General features: G+C 44.9%; 1 protein-coding gene across 3 annotated transcripts in view; it reads right to left on the bottom strand.

Annotated features, from left to right (window-relative positions):
- The window catches only part of LOC120065472 (serine/threonine-protein phosphatase 4 regulatory subunit 1-like), a 30,029-nt gene that overhangs the window by 6,193 nt on the left and 414 nt on the right, over positions 1–23,422 (bottom strand). The window contains exons 2-17 of one of the 3 annotated variants that reach the window (XM_039016517.1): positions 18,825–18,869; positions 17,178–17,307; positions 16,450–16,556; positions 16,039–16,181; positions 15,584–15,730; positions 13,350–13,454; positions 12,809–12,874; positions 11,900–12,058; positions 11,544–11,668; positions 8,238–8,686; positions 7,338–7,639; positions 3,742–3,822; positions 2,685–2,870; positions 2,016–2,177; positions 836–936; positions 49–169 (exon numbers count right to left, since the gene is read on the bottom strand). In XM_039016517.1, the coding sequence (XP_038872445.1) occupies positions 49–169; positions 836–936; positions 2,016–2,177; positions 2,685–2,870; positions 3,742–3,822; positions 7,338–7,639; positions 8,238–8,686; positions 11,544–11,668; positions 11,900–12,058; positions 12,809–12,874; positions 13,350–13,454; positions 15,584–15,730; positions 16,039–16,181; positions 16,450–16,556; positions 17,178–17,307; positions 18,825–18,869 (2,429 nt within the window). Of the gene's footprint in view, positions 1–48; positions 170–835; positions 960–2,015; positions 2,178–2,684; positions 2,871–3,741; positions 3,823–7,337; positions 7,640–8,237; positions 8,687–11,543; positions 11,669–11,899; positions 12,059–12,808; positions 12,875–13,349; positions 13,455–15,583; positions 15,731–16,038; positions 16,182–16,449; positions 16,557–17,177; positions 17,308–18,824; positions 18,870–23,422 lie in introns of those variants that run through there. The other 2 variants (XM_039016518.1, XM_039016519.1) reach the window with 2 other exon arrangements.

Genomic DNA, 23,422 nt, shown 5'->3' with positions numbered 1-23,422 from the left:
ACATCATTCCACCCCCCAAACAAATTCAAGTACAAATGGCATGCCTACCAGCTGGTAAGAGATCCACCGGACCTCTGACACTTTGTCTGAGCAGAGGGTCAGTGCTATTTGTCTGAGGTAGTTATATACATCATCGTGGCTGTACAACTCCATGATCAAGATCAGCTGCCTGTGGACAAACACATGAAGACGTTCTGTTCAACACGCACTGGGGTCATCTTATAAAAAGTACATTTTCTTTCTCTGCTATCTTCACTCCATAAGGGAGTCCAACAACACTTCTATATGCATTGGGAGCTCAGAGTAAATAAAACCAAGAGGGCGACTGCTTTTGTGACAGCATGGAGCGCCATGTTAACCTGAGTGACAGTCTGTTTGTGCTATCATGCCAAGTCCCTGTCACTCATTGTCGTGTTTGGCTTGATGGAGTAGACAAGAGCACAAACAGATACGGGGCCAGGACCTGTATCCACAAACTGTCTCAGAGTAGGAGTGCTGATCTAGGATCTGTCCATATAATCTTATTACGATCTAAAAGGCAAAACTGATTCTAGATCAGTACTCCTACTCCGAGACACTGAGGATACGGGCCCAACGTTAGTGATTTACTGTCATATGCCGTCCTGCTCAGGAGCATAATTCATTGGCTGATCCATCCTGCTGACCTGGATGAAACCCTGTGATCCATTGGAAGGCCGATCCAAGTGGAATACTAAAAGTGTGCATGCCATCACAGTCTGGTGGCAAGTGCGCCCTCTATTGGGAGAAATCTGGAGGCCTCGATCCCAGATGAATGAGAAAGATTGGCCCTGATCTAAATGAATGGGAGACTCACTCGGCCAGCTGGTATCTGAACCTCCAGTTGCGGCTGTTGTCCGTCACCATGAACTCCTGAAGCTGGTACAGGTACTCTCTCCTGTTCTCCGCATGGAGCAGCTGCCACAAGACAAGACAGAAAGCTTTAACAACACAGAAACAGATCCAAGTTATGGGTCGTTCCACAAAAAGAGTGCCTTTTGTTTTACTTTGATATTTTCAGTAGAAATTGTGCACCGATATTGCATTTTAAAAGCCTGTTCAATTAAATTAAGTGTCCCTTAATATAGACCAAATAGAGAATTCAAGAAATCAATTTTTACATAAATAAAGACTTGGAAAAATGCATAAATGTAGCACTTTACCATGTCGCTCTGTGCACCCTCTGTGACTTCTAAGATTACTATTCCTTTCATGTGATTAGTGAATCATTTACATTTGTCGCTTTTTTAAAAAGGTCAACCCTTGTTACGTAAACTGAACTCTCGTTTTAATATGGTGAAAGTATTCCTTTTTAAATATTTTCTTCAAATGAAAAATGTAACTAATAGTTAACTCAAAGTATAAAAGCAGATCAGCTAGTTCTACCCTTTTTGGTCATTTTCTGGTGTTTTGTGGTGGAAAACTGAGTGGGTCGAGCATAACACGTCAACCCTGTTACCCACAGAGACAGGCAACAAATGTTTTAACAATAAAAATGTTTTGTGAAGCTTCCATTCAAATTGCCCCTCCCTGTTGCAACACAACAAGCTTCCATTCCCCCTGTCAAGAGGGGATTTATAGATGATTTAAGATCAAATCGTTAACCCTGTTACGGTCAACCCTGTTACTTTATTTGACACTTACTTGAGATGGGAAAATGAGTTTTTGGAAATTGGTTCTATGACAACCATATGAACCCGGTACACAGGTCAAGTCAGGCAGACATCCACATTTAAAATCCACTCTAGATGTACCATGTGACACGTAATATGGTAGCCTGAGTTCCAGTCTGTTTGTGCTCTCATGCCAACTCCTTGTCAATGTTTGGCTCGACAACGAGCAATGGAGTTGGTAAGAATAGCACAAACAGATCTGGGACCAGGCTAGTAAAACAGCACAGCAGGTGGACCAAACGTTTTCATTTGAATGTGTAGCCTATGTAGACAGCCGATTTAGAATCGCTACACAGTTGCTCGTTACACGTATGGTGGTCTCACCTTGAGGAAGTCATAGAGGTGTTTGAGCACGCCGATGCGCACCTCGTCCAGGTCCTTAAGGAAGCCGTTGAAGATGGGCACCAGGTCGGCCGCCGTCAGCTGGTCCCCCAGGATCAGGGCCAGATCGTGGATGGAGAACGCCAGCGTCCGGCGCACTTTCCACTGTAGGGGTAATGAGTACAGCCAGGGGGTTAGCTTGTATCGTCACAAAACAAGACGTTTCCATGTTAGAGAGAATTAGGATTAATTAGAGTATAGTCAACATGACCTGTCAGGTCAGAGGTGGTAATTGAGAGTATAGCCACTGCTATTTCAGCACACTCTCTCCTCTCGACCGCTGTCCCATCTAATTCGCCCAGAAATAAGCAAACAAGTCAGAATGACAAGGTGTATTGCTTTTGGTTGCAAACTAACAGGTCAATATTACGTCATGAGACCTGTGACCAAGCAGTCACTGGACTGGCCATTAGCATAGCAACGTGCATAGGATTTAAAACACAAATGTAACTGTTGTTTTCTGACGTATCAATCTCCAGTGATGAGATGATGTCAATACAATAGTGTGTTGTTCACTTTTCGTTCCAAACCAAGCTCTTATCAAGACCCTGAGTTTCCTCTGTCGTGTTCTTGGGCACGCAAAGGAAAACTTTTGAATCCAAAAGCACCCACCTGTACGTCGGTGGCGAGGGTCTCGTACGTGTCCTTTAGGCAGTGCCAGTTTTGTCGGCCCAAGGTGAGGGCCACGCCAGGTAGGCTGAACGCACAGTGCTTGGCGATCTCAGTGTCCACCGTCTGGGCCTGCGCCGGGTCCGTCATGGAAAGATACTGGTCCAGCAGCTGCTGGGGAATCACATTCTGGAGGAAGGAGTGGGGTGCAAGAGTGGTTCAAACTTGTTACTATCATAAACATGGCAGCAGCCCTCAGTTGAAGGGACAAAAGGGGCTGGGTTCCCCGACACGAACGAAAGCCCGATTCACATTCAACAGCTGAGACGAGAATGGACTGCTTTAAGTGTTCGTGATCAGAATGGTGTAGTTTTAGAACGTCTCATGTCGGATGCTGGAGTTTCCAAAATTCCACATGTTAAATCTTAGCTAAAGACAAGATGTGTCCGTTTAGCCAATAAGATAACAGTGCGCTGACGTTCCGTGTTTAGCCAGCCAAGCTTACAGCCAGCTTTCCATTTCTGTGGGGATAGCTGCAGTTAGCTAGCCTGGCTTGCTAATATTTCGTTGTCAAGTCACAAAGTGAGCTGGTGAGCCAGCCAGTGGTTGCATGTATTTCATGAAACTTGTTTGCTAAATACCTTGCTACAAGTAGCTAGCAACTTTGTAGCAAAGTTTCAGCACTGTACTCAACCTTTTGTATTTCAATTCCCCAGTCAGCTGTTTTACAACATAGAATTAGAATTTCATCTAGTTTTGTCTCGTCTTTCCTTTTGTTGGCTGCTGGATCTGTACCATGCTTAACCCCCGTACTGGACTGAAATGCACCATCAATGGAGATTTGCATTTTAGACCAGGACTAGGCTGAATCTGGTTCTGGAACACTGGCCCTAGATCTTCGCAATTCCTTGGACATTGGATCATTTTACTCTTCTCAGACAAAACAACTTAAAGGTAGATGTACCCCAGACTTGACTGGATCATAAATGTCCCTTTATGTGTATAGTAAGGTTTATTAGAAATTCAGAAATACAGTGTTTGACAGAACTGACTAACTGACCTGGACCTTGGACTTTTCCTCACACACCTGGTTGAAAGCAGAGTCCTCTTTCCCCTCCAGGCTCTCCATCAGCTCCGACTCCTGACCAACAACAGGAGTAGATACAAAGACAAACATACCAGTCAGCTAGCACAGACAAACATACCAGTCAGCTAGCACAGACACACATACCAGTCAGCTAGCACAGACAAACATACCAGTCAGCTAGCACAGACAAACATACCAGTCAGCTAGCACAGACAAACATACCAGTCAGCTAGCACAGACAAACATACCAGTCAGCTAGCACAGACAAACATACCAGTCAGCTAGCACAGACAAACATACCAGTCAGCTAGCACAGACAAACATACCAGTCAGCTAGCACAGACAAACATACCAGTCAGCTAGCACAGACAAACATACCAGTCAGCTAGCACAGACAAACATACCAGTCAGCTAGCACAGACAAACATACCAGTCAGCTAGCACAGACAAACATACCAGTCAGCTAGCACAGACAAACATACCAGTCAGCTAGCACAGACACACATACCAGTCAGCTAGCACAGACACACATACCAGTCAGCTAGCACAGACACACATACCAGTCAGCTAGCACAGACACACATACCAGTCAGCTAGCACAGACACACATACCAGTCAGCTAGCACAGACACACATACCAGTCAGCTAGCACAGACACACATACCAGTCAGCTAGCACAGACAAACATACCAGTCAGCTAGCACAGACAAATATACCAGTCAGCTAGCACAGACACACATACCAGTCAGCTAGCACAGACACACATACCAGTCAGCTAGCACAGACACACATACCAGTCAGCTAGCACAGACAAACATACCAGTCAGCTAGCACAGACAAACATACCAGTCAGCTAGCACAGACAAATATACCAGTCAGCTAGCACAGACACACATACCAGTCAGCTAGCACAGACAAACATACCAGTCAGCTAGCACAGACACACATACCAGTCAGCTAGCACAGACAAACATACCAGTCAGCTAGCACAGACAAACATACCAGTCAGCTAGCACAGACACACATACCAGTCATCTAGCACAGACACACATACCAGTCATCTAGCACAGACACACATACCAGTCATCTAGCACAGACACACATACCAGTCATCTAGCACAGACACACATACCAGTCATCTAGCACAGACACACATACCAGTCAGCTAGCACAGACAAACATACCAGTCAGCTAGCACAGACAAACATACCAGTCAGCTAGCACAGACACACATACCAGTCAGCTAGCACAGACACACATACCAGTCAGCTAGCACAGACACACATACCAGTCAGCTAGCACAGACACACATACCAGTCAGCTAGCACAGACACACATACCAGTCAGCTAGCACAGACACACATACCAGTCAGCTAGCACAGACACACATACCAGTCAGCTAGCACAGACAAACATACCAGTCAGCTAGCACAGACAAACATACCAGTCAGCTAGCACAGACAAACATACCAGTCAGCTAGCACAGACAAACATACCAGTCAGCTAGCACAGACAAACATACCAGTCAGCTAGCACAGACACACATACCAGTCAGCTAGCACAGACAAACATACCAGTCAGCTAGCACAGACACACATACCAGTCAGCTAGCACAGACAAACATACCAGTCAGCTAGCACAGACAAACATACCAGTCAGCTAGCACAGACAAACATACCAGTCAGCTAGCACAGACAAACATACCAGTCAGCTAGCACAGACAAACATACCAGTCAGCTAGCACAGACACACATACCAGTCAGCTAGCACAGACAAACATACCAGTCAGCTAGCACAGACAAACATGAGGGAACTTCTGGACCGTATTTCTCTCCATCAAGAGCAGCCCCAGTGTCAAAGTTCCATATAGTCTTTTTATTTAATTTGTTTCACCTTTATTTAACCAGGTAGGCCAGTTGAGAACAAGTTCTCATTTACAACTGTGACCTGGCCAAGATAAAGCAAAGCAGTGCTACAAAAACAACAACACAGAGTTACACATCGGATAATCAAATGTACAGTCAATAACACAATAGAAAAATCTGTATACAGTGTTTGCAAATGAAGTAAGGAGGTAAGGCCAATAGTGGAGAAGTAATTACAATTCAGCAATTAACACTGGAGTGATAGATGAGGATGTGCAAGTAGAAATACTGGTGTGCAAAAGAGAAGAAAAACTAATATGGGGATGAGGTAGGTAGTTGGTTGGATGGGCTATTTACAGATAGGCTGTGTACAGATAGGCTGTCTACAGCTGCAGCGATCGGTAAGCTGCTCTGACAGCCGATGCTTGAAGTCAGTGAGGGAGATAAGTCTCCAACTTCAGTGAGTTTTGCAGTCATTGGCAGCAGAGAACTGGAAGGAAAGGCGGCCAAAGAAGGTGTTGGATTTGGAGATGACGAGTGAAATATACCTGCTGGAGCGCGTGCTACAGGTGGGTGTTGCTATGGTGACCAGTGAGCTGAGATAAGGCGGAGCTTTACCTAGCAAAGACTTATAGATGACCTGGAGCCAGTGGGTTTGGCAACGAATATGTAGTGAGGACCAGCTAACGAGAGCATACAGGTCGCAATGGTGGGTAGTATATGGGGCTTTGGTGACAAAATGGATGGCACTGTGATAGACTGCATCCAATTTGCGAAGTAGAGTGTTGAAGGCTATTTTGTAAATGACATTGCCGAAGTCAAGGATCGGCAGGATAGTCAGTTTTACGAGGGTATGTTTGGCATCATGACTGAAGGAGGATTTGTTGCGAAATAGGAAGCTGATTCTAGATTTACTTTTGGATTGGAGATGCTTAATGTAAGTCTGGAAGGAGAGTTTACAGTCTAGCCAGACACCTAGGTATTTATAGTTGTCCACATATTCTAAGTCAGAACCGTCCAGAGTAGTGATGCTAGTCGGGCGGGCGGATGCGGGCAGCGAACGGTTGAAAAGCATGCATTTAGTTTTACTAGCATTTAAGAGCAATTGGAGGCCACGGAAGGAGTGTTGTATGACATTGAAGCTCTTCTGGAGGTTTGTTAACACAGTGTCCAAAGAAGGGGCAGATGTATAGAGAATCACCCGCAGCAAGAGCGACATCATTGATATATACAGAGAAAAGAGTCGGCCCGAGAATTTAACCCTGTGGCACCCCCATAGAGACTGCCAGAAGTCCGGACAACAGGTCCTCGGATTTGACACACTGAACTCTATCTGAGAAGTAGTTGGTGAACCAGGCGAGGCAGTCATTTGAGAAACCAAGGCTGTTGAGTTTGCTGATAAGAATACGGTGATTGACAGAGTCAAAAGCCTTGGCCAGGTCGATGAAGACGGCTGCACAGTACTGTTTAAAAAAAAAATCGATGGTAGTTATGATATCGTTTAGGACCTTGAGTGTGGCTGAGGTGCACCCGTGACCAGCTCGGAAACCGGATTGCATAGCGGAGAAGGTATGGTGGGATTTGAGATGGTCGATGATCTGTTTGTTCACTTGTCAAAGTTCAATATAGTCTCTTTAACAGTGTTAAAGTTCTACATAGTCTCTCAGTTTCAAAAAGCAATTCATCAAAGTCATTTTGACTTACCACACTGCTGTGGTCCGAGTCATCCCGTATTAGGACAGGCGAGTTGTGGGGTGACTCATGAGGCTCTGGCTCCTTCTCAGTGTCAGCTTCTGCCTCTTTCTGTTCCTCTGTGGGTGCTGGGTCCTTGGCCTGCTGGGTTGGTGGCTCAGGTGTCTGTGTCTCCTCTGTGATCACTCTGTTCTGGGAGGACTTCTCATCTGGTTCTCCATCCTCTGGTGTCTGGCTCTCTGACTCACCCTCCTCCTCAGACTGGCTCTCCAGCTGGGCAGCCTTTAGGGCAGCCGAGAGCACCTGTACTTGGGCTGGGAGACGCATGCGGAAAGACACACACACACACACAGTTGTAAATGTGACATAAAAAGGTACCGGAGCTCCAAGTCTAGGACCAAAAGGCTCCTCAACAGCTTCTACCCCAAAGCCATAAGACTGCTGAACAATTAATAAAATCGCCACCAATTAATAAAAATGTTGTACACTGCTGCTACTCTCTGTTTATTATCTCTGCATAGTCACTTCACCCCCACCCACATGTACAAATTACCTCAACTAACCTGTACCACCGCACACTGACTTGGTACCCGTGCCCCCTGTATATAGCCTCATTGTTGTTATTCTTACTTTTTATTTTAGTCTACTTGGTAAATATTTTCTTAACTCTTCTTGAACTGCACTGTTGGTTAAGGGCTTTCACGGTAAAGTCTACACTTGTTGTATACGACGCATGTGACAAATAAAGTTTGATTTGAATACACAGGTCAAGCTCAAACTCCCAAATGTCCAGATTATTAAGTTCAGTGAGTGCATTGTGTCACCATAAAACACAACTTGTCCAAAATAATTGAACCAATTTCTTTACTTAATTAACAACCTTTGACGAGACATGTTTCCCTCAATCCTCACCTTGTACATCAGGGTCGTCCATGTGGGGCTGGAGGCAGTCCAATACCTTCTGGATCTGAGAGCAGGTGGCTGGCTCCAGACTGGACATCTTCCTGTCCTCTACCACCACCTTCTTTTCTCCCTCTGTCCGAGTCCGAGGACCCTGGCCCTTCAGCATCTCCAGCTCCTGGCTGATATCCGCTAACGGAGGCCTCCAGTAGAGGAAAGAGTTACAATTCTGGTCTGTTTGTTCCGTCTTCTTGTTTTTATTATTTGTGGGAGGAAGGTTGTTGTTGTTGCACGCCTGGCCTTCCTGTTGGTTTTGGGGAGGAGTGTGTGTGGAGTCGCTGTCGCTGTCCTCCCTGGACATGGATTCTAGGGATGGGGTGGAGCGGCCATCTTGGTTAATGGGTGTGTGTGAAGGTCTCACTGTGGGGCCGTTGGAGGACTCTATGCAGAGGGGGGAATTGCTGCAACAGAGAGCCAACAAATATCAGAGAGCCCCTTTATCTCCCTCCAACTATATCAACATAATTTATTCCAAACGCATTTAAAAAATAAATAAAATCACAACACAACTTTAATTCAAACCCATTTAACACTAGTCATTTTGACTGCTCATGAATTGTATTAATTTAGTACATTTTTTTTTCTCATGCCGTCCTCTGTCCTCGACTTTTCCAAAATAACTCTATATAACACACTATCGTTGTTAGAATCTTAAGTATCTCTGATAAGTATCTTATTAGGTACTGGAGTTACAACCAGTTGAATGAGGTAATGTCATTCATTGAATGGTTTTCCTCCATTGCTCCGCGCCTCCCAACAGTAGGGCCTGCTCCGCGCCTCCCAACAGTAGGGCCTGCTCCGCGCCTCCCAACAGTAGGGCCTGCTCCGCGCCTCCCAACAGAAGGGCCTGCTCCGCGCCTCCCAACAGTAGGGCCTGCTCCGCGCCTCCCAACAGTAGGGCCTGCTCCGCGCCTCCCAACAGTAGGGCCTGCTCCGCGCCTCCCAACAGTAGGGCCTGCTCCGCGCCTCCCAACAGTAGGGCCTGCTCCGCTCCTCCCAACAGTAGGGCCTGCTCCGCTCCTCCCAACAGTAGGGCCTGCTCCGCTCCTCCCAACAGTAGGGCCTGCTCCGCTCCTCCCAACAGTAGGGCCTGCTCCGCTCCTCCCAACAGTAGGGCCTGCTCCGCTCCTCCCAACAGTAGGGCCTGCTCCGCTCCTCCCAACAGTAGGGCCTGCTCCGCTCCTCCCAACAGTAGGGCCTGTTCCGCTCCTCCCAACAGTAGGGCCTGCTCCGCTCCTCCCAACAGAAGGGCCTGCTCCGCTCCTCCCAACAGAAGGGCCTGCTCCGCTCCTCCCAACAGAAGGGCCTGCTCCGCTCCTCCCAACAGAAGGGCCTGCTCCGCTCCTCCCAACAGAAGGGCCTGCTCCGCTCCTCCCAACAGAAGGGCCTGCTCCGCTCCTCCCAACACTAGGGCCTGCTCCGCTCCTCCCAACAGTAGGGCCTGCTCCGCTCCTCCCAACAGTAGGGCCTGCTCCGCTCCTCCCAACAGTAGGGCCTGCTCCGCTCCTCCCAACAGTAGGGCCTGCTCCGCTCCTCCCAACAGTAGGGCCTGCTCCGCTCCTCCCAACAGTAGGGCCTGCTCCGCTCCTCCCAACAGTAGGGCCTGCTCCGCTCCTTCTTCCAACAGTAGGGCCTGCTCCGCTCCTTCTTCCAACAGTAGGGCCTGCTCCGCTCCTTCTTCCAACAGTAGGGCCTGCTCCGCTCCTTCTTCCAACAGTACGGCCTGCTCCGCTCCTTCTTCCAACAGTAGGGCCTGCTCCCCTCCTTCTTCCAACAGTAGGGCCTGCTCCGCTCCTTCTCCCAACAGTAGGGCCTGCTCCGCTCCTTCTCCCAACAGAAGGGCCTGCTCCGCTCCTCCCAACAGAAGGGCCTGCTCCGCTCCTCCCAACAGAAGGGCCTGCTCCGCTCCTCCCAACAGTAGGGCCTGCTCCGCTCCTCCCAACAGTAGGGCCTGCTCCGCTCCTCCCAACAGTAGGGCCTGCTCCGCTCCTCCCAACAGTAGGGCCTGCTCCGCTCCTCCCAACAGTAGGGCCTGCTCCGCTCCTCCCAACAGTAGGGCCTGCTCCGCTCCTCCCAACAGTAGGGCCTGCTCCGCTCCTCCCAACAGTAGGGCCTGCTCCGCTCCTCCCAACAGTAGGGCCTGCTCCGCTCCTTCTTCCAACAGTAGGGCCTGCTCCGCTCCTTCTTCCAACAGTAGGGCCTGCTCCGCTCCTTCTTCCAACAGTACGGCCTGCTCCGCTCCTTCTTCCAACAGTAGGGCCTGCTCCCCTCCTTCTTCCAACAGTAGGGCCTGCTCCGCTCCTTCTCCCAACAGTAGGGCCTGCTCCGCTCCTTCTCCCAACAGTAGGGCCTGCTCCGCTCCTTCTCCCAACAGTAGGGCCTGCTCCGCTCCTTCTTCCAACAGTAGGGCCTGCTCCACTACTTCTTCCAACAGTTGAAAGTGCAGTGCCCAGCTGATAATCACCCCGATAATGAAACTGAACCAAACTACTTCACAAATATAGCAACAGATGAAATAAATGAAGTATGTTGGGGAGAAAGGGGGAGAATGGGTGAGTTGATGAGTGGTCTTAGCAGTCTACTCTGGCCTACATGGAATAGGCCACACAGCGAGAGCAAATGTACATGCTGAACTGCTGTCAATATCTGGGAAGATATCCACATGAGGCAGCAGGTGAGAGAGTGTGGGAGAATGTAGTGATGAGGCTTATGGAACCTTATGCTGGCAAGGGGACAAATGTCACCATGGACAATTTCTTCACTTCACTGTCATTGACAAATAAGTTGGCTTGTAAAGAAAACAAGTCTGGTCGGCACCATGAACAAAGTGAAACAGGAGCTCTCTCCCTCTGCGCAAAACTCAGCACCTACACAGCCATGGTGGAGTACAACAGTGCTCAAGAATGTCAAGAAGATGGGAACATAAAGAGAACCGACTATTACGAACTACAATCAAACAAAGGTGTGCCAAAGTGTGTCAACTGTTAGGACAAGGAATAACAGCTAAATTAAATCCAACTGATAACATCGCTTGAAGACGCACACAAGATGATATTAATTGACTGATGTCATATCGACACTTACATTCATTATAATGAACAAAAATCACAACACACAAAACTCTAAATTCAAAAGTGAAAACAAGAAAAGACTATTGGTTAATTTTACTAGTATGGTACATTTCAAATAGTGTTTGAGGACCCAGAGTGGTGCGGTGACAATGTGTGTGTGTGTTTTGCTGTTGGTTTGTGTCCTAACCTGTCAGAGGGACACGTGGGGACCTCCAGCAGTGTGCCGTCCTCTTTGAAGTAGAGGCCCGTGCTGGAGGGGTTGGCAAAGGTGGAGATGAAGCGTCCCAAAGACTGGAAGGCAGCCTGGCGCACCTGGAGGGTCAGGAGAGCATGTCGACCACATCATTAAATACAACAACGTAGTAAAACACATAATAATATATGTATCTCTATGATGTTCACCGTCAATCTATCATCACTGTTTTTATTGTAATTCGTGGTCATTCATGTGAAAAACATCTCATACAAATACCACCAGAATAGAATGGTGTTTATACTGTGTGTGTGTGTGCGTGCACGCGCACGTCTGGCGCAGTCTCTTACCCAGCGAGACTGGTCACTGATGAGGCTACTGAAAAGGGGGGACAGTTTAGTGCGTCGCACCTCGGGGGAGGTGGAGTTGGAGACGATCATGAAGCAGTCGGCGCACGCCTTCCGGATGCCCCACAGGCTATCAGAGCACAGGTCAAAGAACTTGGACATCTGGGCAGCGACAGAAGAGAATCATTACAAGGGATGTATTCATTAGCGGAGATCGTTGCAAACTGTAACAAAACATTATCCAATGAAAAACGAGCATTTCTTATTAGACAAAGGTAGGTTGCACTTAAGGAAATCACAAATATCATGGATATATGGAGGCTTAAATATCCTGACCTAGTGAGATATACATAGTGGAGGCTCTATTAGGCTAGTCACCTTGACTACTTATGTCATTCTCGCTGGCACCAAAACTTTGAAAAGTGTTGATAGGGGACAGAATGCAGTCGGACCATAAAATAATTGGCATATACATTACTCATACATAATGTCCACGTGGGCGAGGATATTGGAAACTTGTGACAGAGTGTGCAAAGGTGTCATCAAGGAAAAGGGTGGCTACTTAGAAGAATCTGAAATGTTAAATATATTTAGATTTGTTTAACAACTTTTTGGTTACTACATGATTCCATGTGTGTTATGTCATAGTTTTGATGTCTTCACTATTATTCTACAATGTAGAAATTAGTAAAAAATAAATAAAAATGAGTAGGCGTGTCCAAACTTTTGACTGGTACTGTGCTTCTACACCTGCATTGCTTGCTGTTTGGGGTTTTAGGCTGGGTTTCTGTACAGCACTTTGTGACATCAGCTGATGTAAGAAGGGCTTTATAAATACATTTGATTGATACTGTATATCCCTGTATCTTTGACAGTGTGAGGATGAAATAAACCAACATCCTAGTGACTCACCAGTAGTTTCTCTGTGGCATCCCGGCCCACAATTGAACAGAACTCTCCGAAATTGGCTGCACACACCTGAAGGAAAACAGTGTCAAAAACAGTGTTTGTTCATGCAGCTTTTGCTCACGCCTACGACTGGAGAAAAAAAAAAAAAAGGAGAAAAAAACCATACCTTTTATCCCAAAAAGTATTTGCCCATGTCAGCCTTATAGACTTAATACTATTGGTTCTGAATAATAAGGGGCAACATTGGGACACACCGAGGCGCCTTACAGTCATTACAAGCTCAGGAAAATCTAAAAAATAAATACCCCTTCCCCAACTGGCACTAAGTTCCCAATGGGATTACAATTCCAAGCAGATAGTTTAGGCCGTCATACTGAATCACAAAACACACTCCTTCAGCAACTGCATTCATTCAGTTTGTGAACATTTCGGAAGATTCAAGATGGGAAACACAATCCTTGAGCGACTACCATAAACAGTGTGTAATGTTTATTGTCAAAACTGTGCTCTAGTTGGATCCGGAGAACTGTGTGTTTGAGTTTACCTTGCGGACTTGGAAGAGCCTGGCGTCGCTGCACAGCTCACAGAAACGCTGCAACAGCTGCTCCACTGTCTCTTTGCTCAGCATGGTTACCAGCTTACACATGATCTACAGAGCAGGGAGAGAGGATCACAATCAATGTAATTCTAATGGAATTCACAGGGGCTCCAGAGTACAGATTTGGGATCAGCTTCCCCTCCCCCAATCTTAAAAAATGTTTGCGGGGGAAAATTCTAAACTGACCCAAGATCTGCGTCTAAGGGCACCTTTACACCTCCACGTGGATCAGAGCACAAAGGAAGCACAGTGCTTCATTCTCAAACAGCACTATTGGACTTGGTGGAGGATTCAGCTGGTCATTCCACACAGACTTACCATTCCACAGCTAACCGTATTAGAGAAAGCATCGTCAAGGTTACAAAAATAAACCCCCTTTATTAACACAGTACTGGTAGTGACCTTGGATTTATGCTGACTTGTCTACCCACTGCAAATTCCTCTGAAGCTGCATCTCATATTGACTTCAATATTGTGGCTAGGGTCCACTAACAACCATCATCCTTCCCATCCAGGGATCAGTCTGAGCCGATATCATCTTTGTCTGACGTGTTTTTGGTATAACGCCTCAGAACCACTACTCTTGCATCTATGTCCTGTATGTCTTTATGTTCTATACAGTGCTTTCGGAAAGTATTCAGACCCCTTAACTTTTTCCCCACATTTTGTTACGTTACAGTCTTATTCTAAAAATGATTGTATTGTTTTTTCCCCCTTATAAATCAACATGCAATAGCCCATAATGACAAAGCAAAAACTCTTGGGGTTTCCCCCCGCATTTTTTGCATATTTATTCAAAATAAAAACGCATAAATAACACATTTACATAAGTATTCAGATCATTTACGGGGTACTTTGTTGAAGCACCGTTCGGAGTGATTACAGCCTCGAGTCTTCTGGGGTATGACGCTTCAAGCTTGGCATACCTGTATGTGAGTTTCTCCCATTCTTCTCTGCAGATCCTCTCAAGCTCTGTCATGTTGGATGGGGAGCGTCGTTGCACCACTATTTTCATTTCTCTCCAGAGATGTTCGATTGGGTTAAAATCAGAGATCTCTCAAAGACATTCAGAGACTTGTCACGAAGCCACTCCTGCATTGTCTTGGCTGTGTGCTTAGGGTCGTTGTCCTGTTGGAAAGTGAACCTTCGCCCCAGTCTGAGGTCCTGAGCGCTCTGGAGCAGGTTTTTAAAATCAAGGATCTCTCTGTACTTTGTTCCGTTCATCTTTCCCTCGAACCTGACTAGTCTCCCAGTCCCTGCTGCTGAAAAACATCCCCACACCATGATGCTGCCACCACCATGCTTCACTGTAGGGATGGTGCCAGGTTTCCTCCAGACATGCCGCTTGGCATTCACGCCAAAGAGTTCAATCTTGGTTTCATTAGACCAGAGAATCTTGTTTCTCATGGTCTGAGGGTCCTTTAGGTGCCTTTTGGCAAACTCCAAGCGGGCTGTCATGTGCCTTTTACTGAGGAGTAGCTTCGGTCTGGCCACTCTACCATAAAGGTCTGATTGGTGGAGTGCTGCAGAGATGGTTGTCCTTCTGGAAGATTCTCCAATCTCCACAGAGGAACTCTGGAGCTCTGTCAGAGTGACCATCGGGTTCTTGGTCACCTCCCTGATCAAGGCCCTTCTCCCCCGATTGCTCAGTTTGGCCGGGTGGCCAGCTCTAGGAAGAGTCTTGGCGGTTCCAAACTTCTTCCATTTAAGAATGATGGAGGCCATTTTGTTCTCGGGGACCTTCAATGCTGCATGTATTTTTTGGAACCCTTCCTCAGATCTGTGCCTCGACACAATCCTGTCTTGGAGCGGTACGGACAATTCCTTTGACCTCATGGCTTGGTTTTTGATCTGACATGCACTGTCACCTGTTGGACCTTATATAGTCAGGTGTGTGCCTTTCCAAATCATGTCCAATCAATTGAATTTACCACAGGGTGGACTCCAATCAAGTTGTAGAAACATCTCAGGGATGGTTAATGGAAGCAGGATGCACCTGAGCTCAATAGAGTTTTTTTTATTTTTTAATACATTTGCAAAAATGTATAAAAATCTGTTTTCGCTTTGTCATTATGGTGTATAGATTGATGAGGATTTATTTTATTTTAACCATTATAGAATAAGGCTGAAACGTAACTAAATGTGAGCTTGAATCATCAACAAACCCAAAGTCATATTACCGCGACGGCCTCTATCTTGTAGTCGTCGTCGCTGCTGGGCTCGGTGAGGTCCAGTAGAACAGGACATACTTTGGTCTCCATGTCGCCTTTGCAGATGAGGCCCTGCTCTAACAGCACCAGCAGGGCCGCCTGACTGGTCTTCCTCACCTGGGGAAAAATACCATCTCTGTCAGTACTGACCGCTTTACTTCAAAATATACTTTACAATATATCGTGTTTACTTAGCCTGGAAATGCATACTGATTGTGCGCTGCACGTGTTCTGTTCAGTTCACTTTGGTCGCCTTTTTTCATAGAATTTGTTTAATGTATTACAAGCTTGTTGAATTTGCAATAACAAATTAACATTTACAATTCATAGGCACAAAACACAGGCAAGGGGTGTCAATAATCACAATTGCTTAAGATAATGTCACGGTTTTGTTGTGGTCTGTTGGGAGTTCTATGTGTTCCTACCTGGTTATTGGGGTCTGTGAGATAATGAACCACGATGGGCACCAGATATCTGGAGAAGGCTGCTGGGAAGTTGGGCTGGCTCTCGTGTAGGAACATTGCGATGTTGGGCACCTGCTCCATCAGCTCAGCGCGCACTGTGGGCTCTGAGGACACACACAAAGAGGACACAGACACACACATAGTGAGATGGTCACAAACATGCATACAAAAAAAAAGTTCTAACAAAACATTTGTATTTGTGGTTAATTGCATGTAAAAGTTAGTCAATTAATTTATAAAATTTTACTCCAGTAGATCGCTAACCTTCCATGTCCAATTCAAGTGACAGCAATTAAAATGGAATTGACCCCAACCTCACAAACAATTTACAGAATTGTCAAATAATATGAGACAGATAAAAACAACATCTACCTCCATCTTCAGACATTCGGGCAACTGTCTCCATGACACTGATAAAGTCATTTTCATTGTCACTGAACTCTCGAAGCACATCAAGCAACCCGCGTGCCACGATCTGCCTTGAAAGCAACACAAGTCCCAAGTTAGTGCCTGTGCCAACATCTAGCCCAAGTAGCACAACACAGCGCTACCGGCCCGTAGCTGACGAGAAAATTACACACATGCACTTGGAAATCACCCCAATGAGGACTTGAACTCAACAAGCAGAGCATGAAAAATTCATTCCCATGAGTGGAGTTCAACTGGGGGCAATGGAGGTGTTTGGAGAGGTGATGTGCACGCTGACGTCTTTAAAACCACTGAGGGCATCAGGCAGACTTTTATCTTTGATCGGGCAGAAAGCAAGAAGAGACCAAATCAGAAACACCTAGGTCAAACCATGCCCGTCATAACAAGCGTGGCACCTCGTGAGTTCATGTCTTGAAGCACAGGGTAAAAAGACCTGGTAGTATGGAATGCCCAGCCCATTCACTGATGCCCGACATTTGTTATATTCCAGCCATGCCATGGTGAATGTTTGGTGAATTCACAAGAACCAGAACTTTTAAATCCACAATGTGTACTGTGGTCCTACATTGCAAAAACAAATGGCAGTCATCATGACCATCACATTATGTCTAAACTTTTGCTATTGCTTCCCTGTGAAGTGTTTGCAAGTGCATCATCATTTTCGTTCCTACCTGTTGAAGACATTTTCGCTGAAAGCATATTTCTCTAGTCTCCCCAGGGGGGTGAGATTGTCCTGCCCTGCATCCAGAAAAGCTGTGATCCGAATCCCGTCGCACTCTGATCCGTCATCATCAAACCCAACTATCCGGGAAGGGAACAAAAAAAAAATCACAACTTCACAAACATGTTTGGTTCACGCTGAAGTGACTGAGTGTGGAGACGAGGTACGGTGCAGTCGGAAAGTGACTTTTTCCACTTTGTTACGTTACAGCCTTGTTCTAAAATTGATTAAATAAAATGTTTTTCTCATCAATCTACACACAATACCCCATTATGACAAAGCAAAAACAGGTTTTTAGAATTTTTTGCAAATGTATGAAATCTTATTTGCATAAGTATTCAGACCCTTTGCTGTGAGACTTGAAATTAATCTCAGGTGCGTCCTGTTTTCATTGATCATCCTTGAGATGATCTGGGGGCGAAGATTCACCTTTCAACAGGTCAACGACCCTAAGCACACAGCCAAGACAACGCAGGGGTGGCTTCGGGACAAGTCTCTGAATGTCTTTTGAGTGGCCCAGCCAGAACCCGGACTTGAACCCGATCAAAGATCTCTGGAGACCTGAAAATATCTGTGCAGCGACGCTCCCCATCCAACTTGACAGAGCATGAGAGGATCTGCAGTGAAAAAAATGGGAGAAACTACCAAATACAGGTGTGCCAAGCTTGTAGCATCATAACCAAGAAGAATCTCAGCTGTAATCGCTGTCAAAGGTGCTTTAACAAAATATTGAGTAAAGGGTCTGAATACTTATGTAAAATGTGATATTTCCAGGTAATTTTTTTTATACATTTGCAAAAATTTCTAAAAACCTGTTTTTGCTTCATTATTATGGGGTATTGTGTGTAGATTGATGACATAAAAAAAATGTAAATCAATTTTAGAATAAGGCTGTAATGTAACAACATGTGGAAAAAGTCAAGGGGTCTGAATACTTTCCAAATGCACTGCAAGTAAGCACTTTCACCTGGACAAGGAACCACTGCTGTCAGATTAGGCTCAGTGTTAGAATTATAATGTTGATATAAGTGCGCTTTGGGTTGACCCTGGCACAAGTAGTAAGACACCACATTTCACCTCAATATACATAGTTAGCAAAGTGAAAAAGTGACAGCTATTGCACTGCCTGTTTCAGTTACAAAATGAGTAGCCTATGACAAGAGGGATAGATGGATATTGGTAATAATAGCTTGCCTGAACCCAGAGGGAGGGATCTGACACAAAGTTAGGCGGTAGCCTAGCGTTAAAGAGCATTGGGCAAGTAACCGAAAGGTCGCTGGTTCGAATCCCGAGCCGACTAAGTGAAGAAAACAATGTTGATGTGCCCTTGAGCAAGGCACTTAACCGTAACTGCTCCTGTAAGTGGCTGTGGATAACAGCATCTGCTAAATGACTAAAATGTCAATGTAAAATGTAACAGCCTTACATTTCTTGTGGACAAAGACGGTCAACCAGAAACTACAGGCTTCCCTCACCACACTTTAGAAGATGTCAGTAAAATCCTATATTGTATGTGCCTCAGTAAATCTTTCTACATGAACTTCACAAGAATTCAACATGGCATTTGAAACATATTGGTGAGGGGGGAAATACTCACAGTCATCCAAATCATCATGGCCATCTTCAAAATATAAAGACAGACCTGCAAAATGGAATAGCGATGAGGACAGATTTTACAAACATGAAATCATTAATACCTTCAGTCAAATGCTACCTGGGGATTAGCAAATACATCAACTATGTTACGTAAGAGAGAAAAGGGGCAAGCTAGCAAAAAAATTGCAGTCATTCAATCTTGTCTGTAACAGTTGATATAATGGGACAAATCGGAGTACAACGCATTTCTGATCCCTGGATTGAGGTATGTTTTCCAAGCCATATTGTGCACCAGCTCTGCAGTGTCTTAATCCTTAAGAGTCTAAGACGGAATAAATACAAAAATAAAAACAAAAACAGATTAAAACAACAACCGTTGGTAAGTCATTTGTGATGTCGTACTGGGTATGTTTTGAGATGATGGCCATACCAAGGATCATTTTGCTATTTGATTTAGAATTGTAGGATCCCTTAAGGCATGAAAAAATATATACACACCTATTCATTCAAGGGTTTTTCTTTGTTTGTAACATTTTCTACATTCTAGAATAATAGTGAAGACATCACAATTCTGAAATATGTTTTTCAACAGGACAAAGACCCAACACACCTCCAGGCTGTGTAAGGGCTGCATGACCAAGAAGGAGAGTGATGGAGATGACATCAGATGACCGTGCCTCCACAATCACCCGCCCTCAAACCAATTGAGATGGTTTGGGATGAGTTGGACCACAGAGTGAAGGAAAAACAGCCAACAAGTGTTCAGCATGTGTGAGAATTCCTTCAAGACCGTCGGAAAAGCATTCCAGGTGAAGCTGGTTGAGAGATTGCCAAGAATGTGCAAAGCTGTCATCAAGGCAAAGGGTGGTTACTTGGAAGAATCTAAAATATAAAGTATATTTGTTTAACAATTTTTGTTACTACATGATTCCATACGTGTTATTTCATAGTTTTGACGTCTTCACTATTATTTTACAATGTAGAAAATAGTTCAAATAAAAACTCTGGAATGAGCAGGTGTGTCCAAACTTGACTGGTACCGTATATATACACATTGGCTTCAGAAAGTATTCAGACCCCTTTACTTTTCCCACATTGTTACATTACAGCCTTATTCTAAAATGGATTAAATAAATACTCATTCTCAGCAATCTACAAGCAATACCCCAAAGTGACAAAGCGAAAACAAGTATTAGAATTTTTTGCAAATGTATTAAAAATAAAAAACAGAAATACTTAATTTACAGAAGTATTCAGCCCCTTTGCTCTAAGACTCGTAATTGAGCTCAGGTGCATCCTGTTTCCATTGATAATCCTTGAAATGTTTCTACAACTTGATTGGAGTCCACCTGTGGTAAATTTAATTGATTGGACTTGATCTGAAAAGGCACATACCTGTCTATATAAAGTCCCACAGTTGAAAGTGCATGTCAGAGCAAAAACCAAGGCATGAGGTCGAAGGAATTGTCCATAGAGCCCCGAGAGGATTGTGTCGAGGCACAGATCTGGGGAAGGGTACAAAAACATTTCTGGAGCATTGAAGGTCCCCAAGAACACTGTGGCCTCCATCATTCTTAAATGGAAGAAGTTTGGAACCACCAAGAATCTTCCAAGAGCTGGTCGCCTGGCCAAACTGAGCAATCGGGAGAGAAGGGCCTTGGTCAGGGAGGTAACCAAGAATCCGATGGTCACTAATAGAGCTGCAGAGTTCCTCTGTGGAGATTGGAAAACCTTCCAGAAGGACAACCATCTCTGCAGCCCTCCACCAATCAGGCCTTTGTGGTAGAGTGGCCAGACGGATGCCACTGCTCAGTAAAAGGCACATGACAGCCCGCTTGGAGTTTGCCAAAAGGCACCTAAAGGACTCTCAGCTCATGAGAAACAAGATTCTCTGGTGTAATGAAACCAAGATTGAACTCTTTAGCCAGAATGCCAAGCTTCACGTCTGGAGGAAACCTGGCACCATCCCTACGGTGAAGCATGGTGGCAGCATCATACTGTGGGGAAGTTTTTCAGTGGCAGGGACTGGGAGACTAGTCAGGATCGAGGGAAAGATGAACGGATTAAAGTACAGAGAGATCCTTGATGAAAACCTGCTCCAGAGTGCTCAGGACCTCAGAATGGGGCGAAGGTTTACCTTCCAAAAGGACAACGACCCTAAGCACACAGCCAAGACAGTGCAGGAGTGGCTTTGGGACAAGTCTCTGACTGTCCTTGAGTGGCCCAGCCAGAGCCCGGACTTGAACCCGATCGAACATCTCTGAAGAGACCTGAAAATCTGTGCAGCGACGCTCCCCATTCAACCTGACAGAGCTGGAAAGGATCTGCAGAGAAGAATGGGAGAAACAGGTGTGCCATGCATGTAGCATCATACCCAAATCACTCCCAAAGCTGCTTCAACAAAGTACTGAGTAAAGGGTCTGAATACTTATCTACGTGTCATTATTTTTTTATATACATTTGCAAACATTTCTAAAAACCTGTTTTTGTTTTGTCATGGGTTATTGTGTGTAGATTAGTGAGGAAAAAATAAAATGTAATCAATTTTAGAATAAGGCTGTAATGTAAGAAAATGGGAGGGGAAAAGTCAAGGGGTCTGAATACTTACCGAATGCACCGTACTTATATATATATATAAAGAAACTGGTACCCAGCTACATTCAGACTGGTCTTGTGAGTGTGCTGGAGCTAAACAACCAATATGTACACTACCTTCCAAATGTTTGGGGTCACTTAGAAATGTCGTTGTTTTAAAAAAAAAAAGCTAACATTTTTGTCCATTAAAATAACATCAAATTGATCAGAATTACAGTGTAGACATTGTTAATGTTGTAAATGTCTATTGTAGCTGGAAACGGCAACAACAAAAAATTCATGGAATATCTACATAGGCCCATTATCAGCAACCATCACTCCTGTGTTCCAATGGCACATTGTGTTAGCTAATCCAAGTTTATCATTTTAAAAGGCTAATTTAATCATTAGAAAACAATTTTGCAATTATGTTAGCGAAAACTGTTGTTCTGATTAAATAAGCAATAAAACTGGCCGCCTTTAGACTAGTTGAGTATCTGGAGCATCAGCATTTGTGGGTTCGATTACAGGCTCAAAATGTCCAGAAACAAAGACCTTTCATCTGGAACTCGTCAGTCTATTCTTGTTCTGGCCTGTGTGACGTAGGATGTCAAATCTGAAACCACTTGAACCCTACGTCACAGCCACTGAGATCCCTGCAATCCTTCCATCGTAACTCAGCGGGAGAGACTGGTTTCATCACTGTAGCACATTCAGAGCTCGATTTATAGCCGTGTGTCTAAAATAATTCAGATTTTAAACAAGATTAATATAAGATTAAAGGTGGGTTCCTAATGAGTTCAGGAAGCCAAACTAGAGCTCTGTGAGATGTTCACAGTGATGGGGGCAGATGTTTTGAACAAGAGAGACCTTTAGAAAATATGCACATTTTCTCTAACACTAAACATACAAATATGTATTTTACAGTTATATGGTAAAATCGAATAGTTAGTAATTTTATAACTTGATAAACAATATTTAGAAAGCATATAAGTAATTTCAAGCCTTATTCATACAGTTTTGTTGAATTGGAAATACAAAAATATTTAATGGTTTCATAATTATCATATTTGTACAGTGTACTTGAGCTTGTATCCTCAAGTGACTACACCTCAGCAATGTATAACTATTTTTTACCAGAAATGGCCCTCATGAAAAATAATTACATTTGAGATTACACAGATTAACTGCTTTTAATACTACGTCACATTTGTTTTGAGCCAACTTCGCTGTCGGACAGAGCGGTGCACTTGGATCACAGCTGGGAGGCAGACAGGTTCCAAATCATATATATGCAAGGGCGTGATTAATCGGACCCCCTCAATACACACAGGAATGCTGTCTGACCCTAGTGTAACAGTTTAACTCTAAACTGTTACATTGGTGCCGTGACCCGGATCACTGGTTGCTGCGGAAAAGGAGGAGGTTGAAAGGGGGGTGAATGTAACCGATGTGAAATGGCTAGCTAGTTAGCGCTGGTGCGCGCTAGCAGCCTTTCAGTCGGTGAAGTCACTTGCTCTGAGACCTTGAAGCATCATTACCCATCGCTCCACAAAGGCCGCGGCCCTTGCAGAGCAAGGGGAACCACTACTTCAAGGTCTCAGAGCAAGTGACGTCACCGAATGAAAGGCTCCACCGCTAACTAGCTAGCCATTTCACATCGGTTACACTAGTACAGCTGTAAGCAAGCGGTTCGGATCTGCTGGCTAGTGGGGCATTTAGCCTAATCCAGTGGTAACAAGTAAAACAAAGAGTGCAGTGGCCAGCCAATGTTAATAAAACACAGAACTAGGAAATGTTCCTCCAACTCAAAAACAAATCTTTCCCATAACAATTTAGTGTATGCTGTTTCAGCCAATGAAAATAACGAACTAACATGAGCTACGTACCTCATTTTCGCTAGTACTGGAAAGTTATATACGGTTGCCAAATCACAAGGTAGTTTGCTTGCTGCATGTCATTGTTTTGAGCTGGATTTGGAATGCCAAGATATCGGTGTAGAGGCTAGCAAGCTAGCTAGCAAGA

The sequence above is a fragment of the Salvelinus namaycush genome, chromosome 20 (genome assembly GCF_016432855.1).
Source record: "Salvelinus namaycush isolate Seneca chromosome 20, SaNama_1.0, whole genome shotgun sequence".
In the NCBI taxonomy this organism is placed as follows: domain Eukaryota; kingdom Metazoa; phylum Chordata; class Actinopteri; order Salmoniformes; family Salmonidae; genus Salvelinus; species Salvelinus namaycush.
This window is presented reverse-complemented; position numbering and strand designations above follow the sequence as displayed.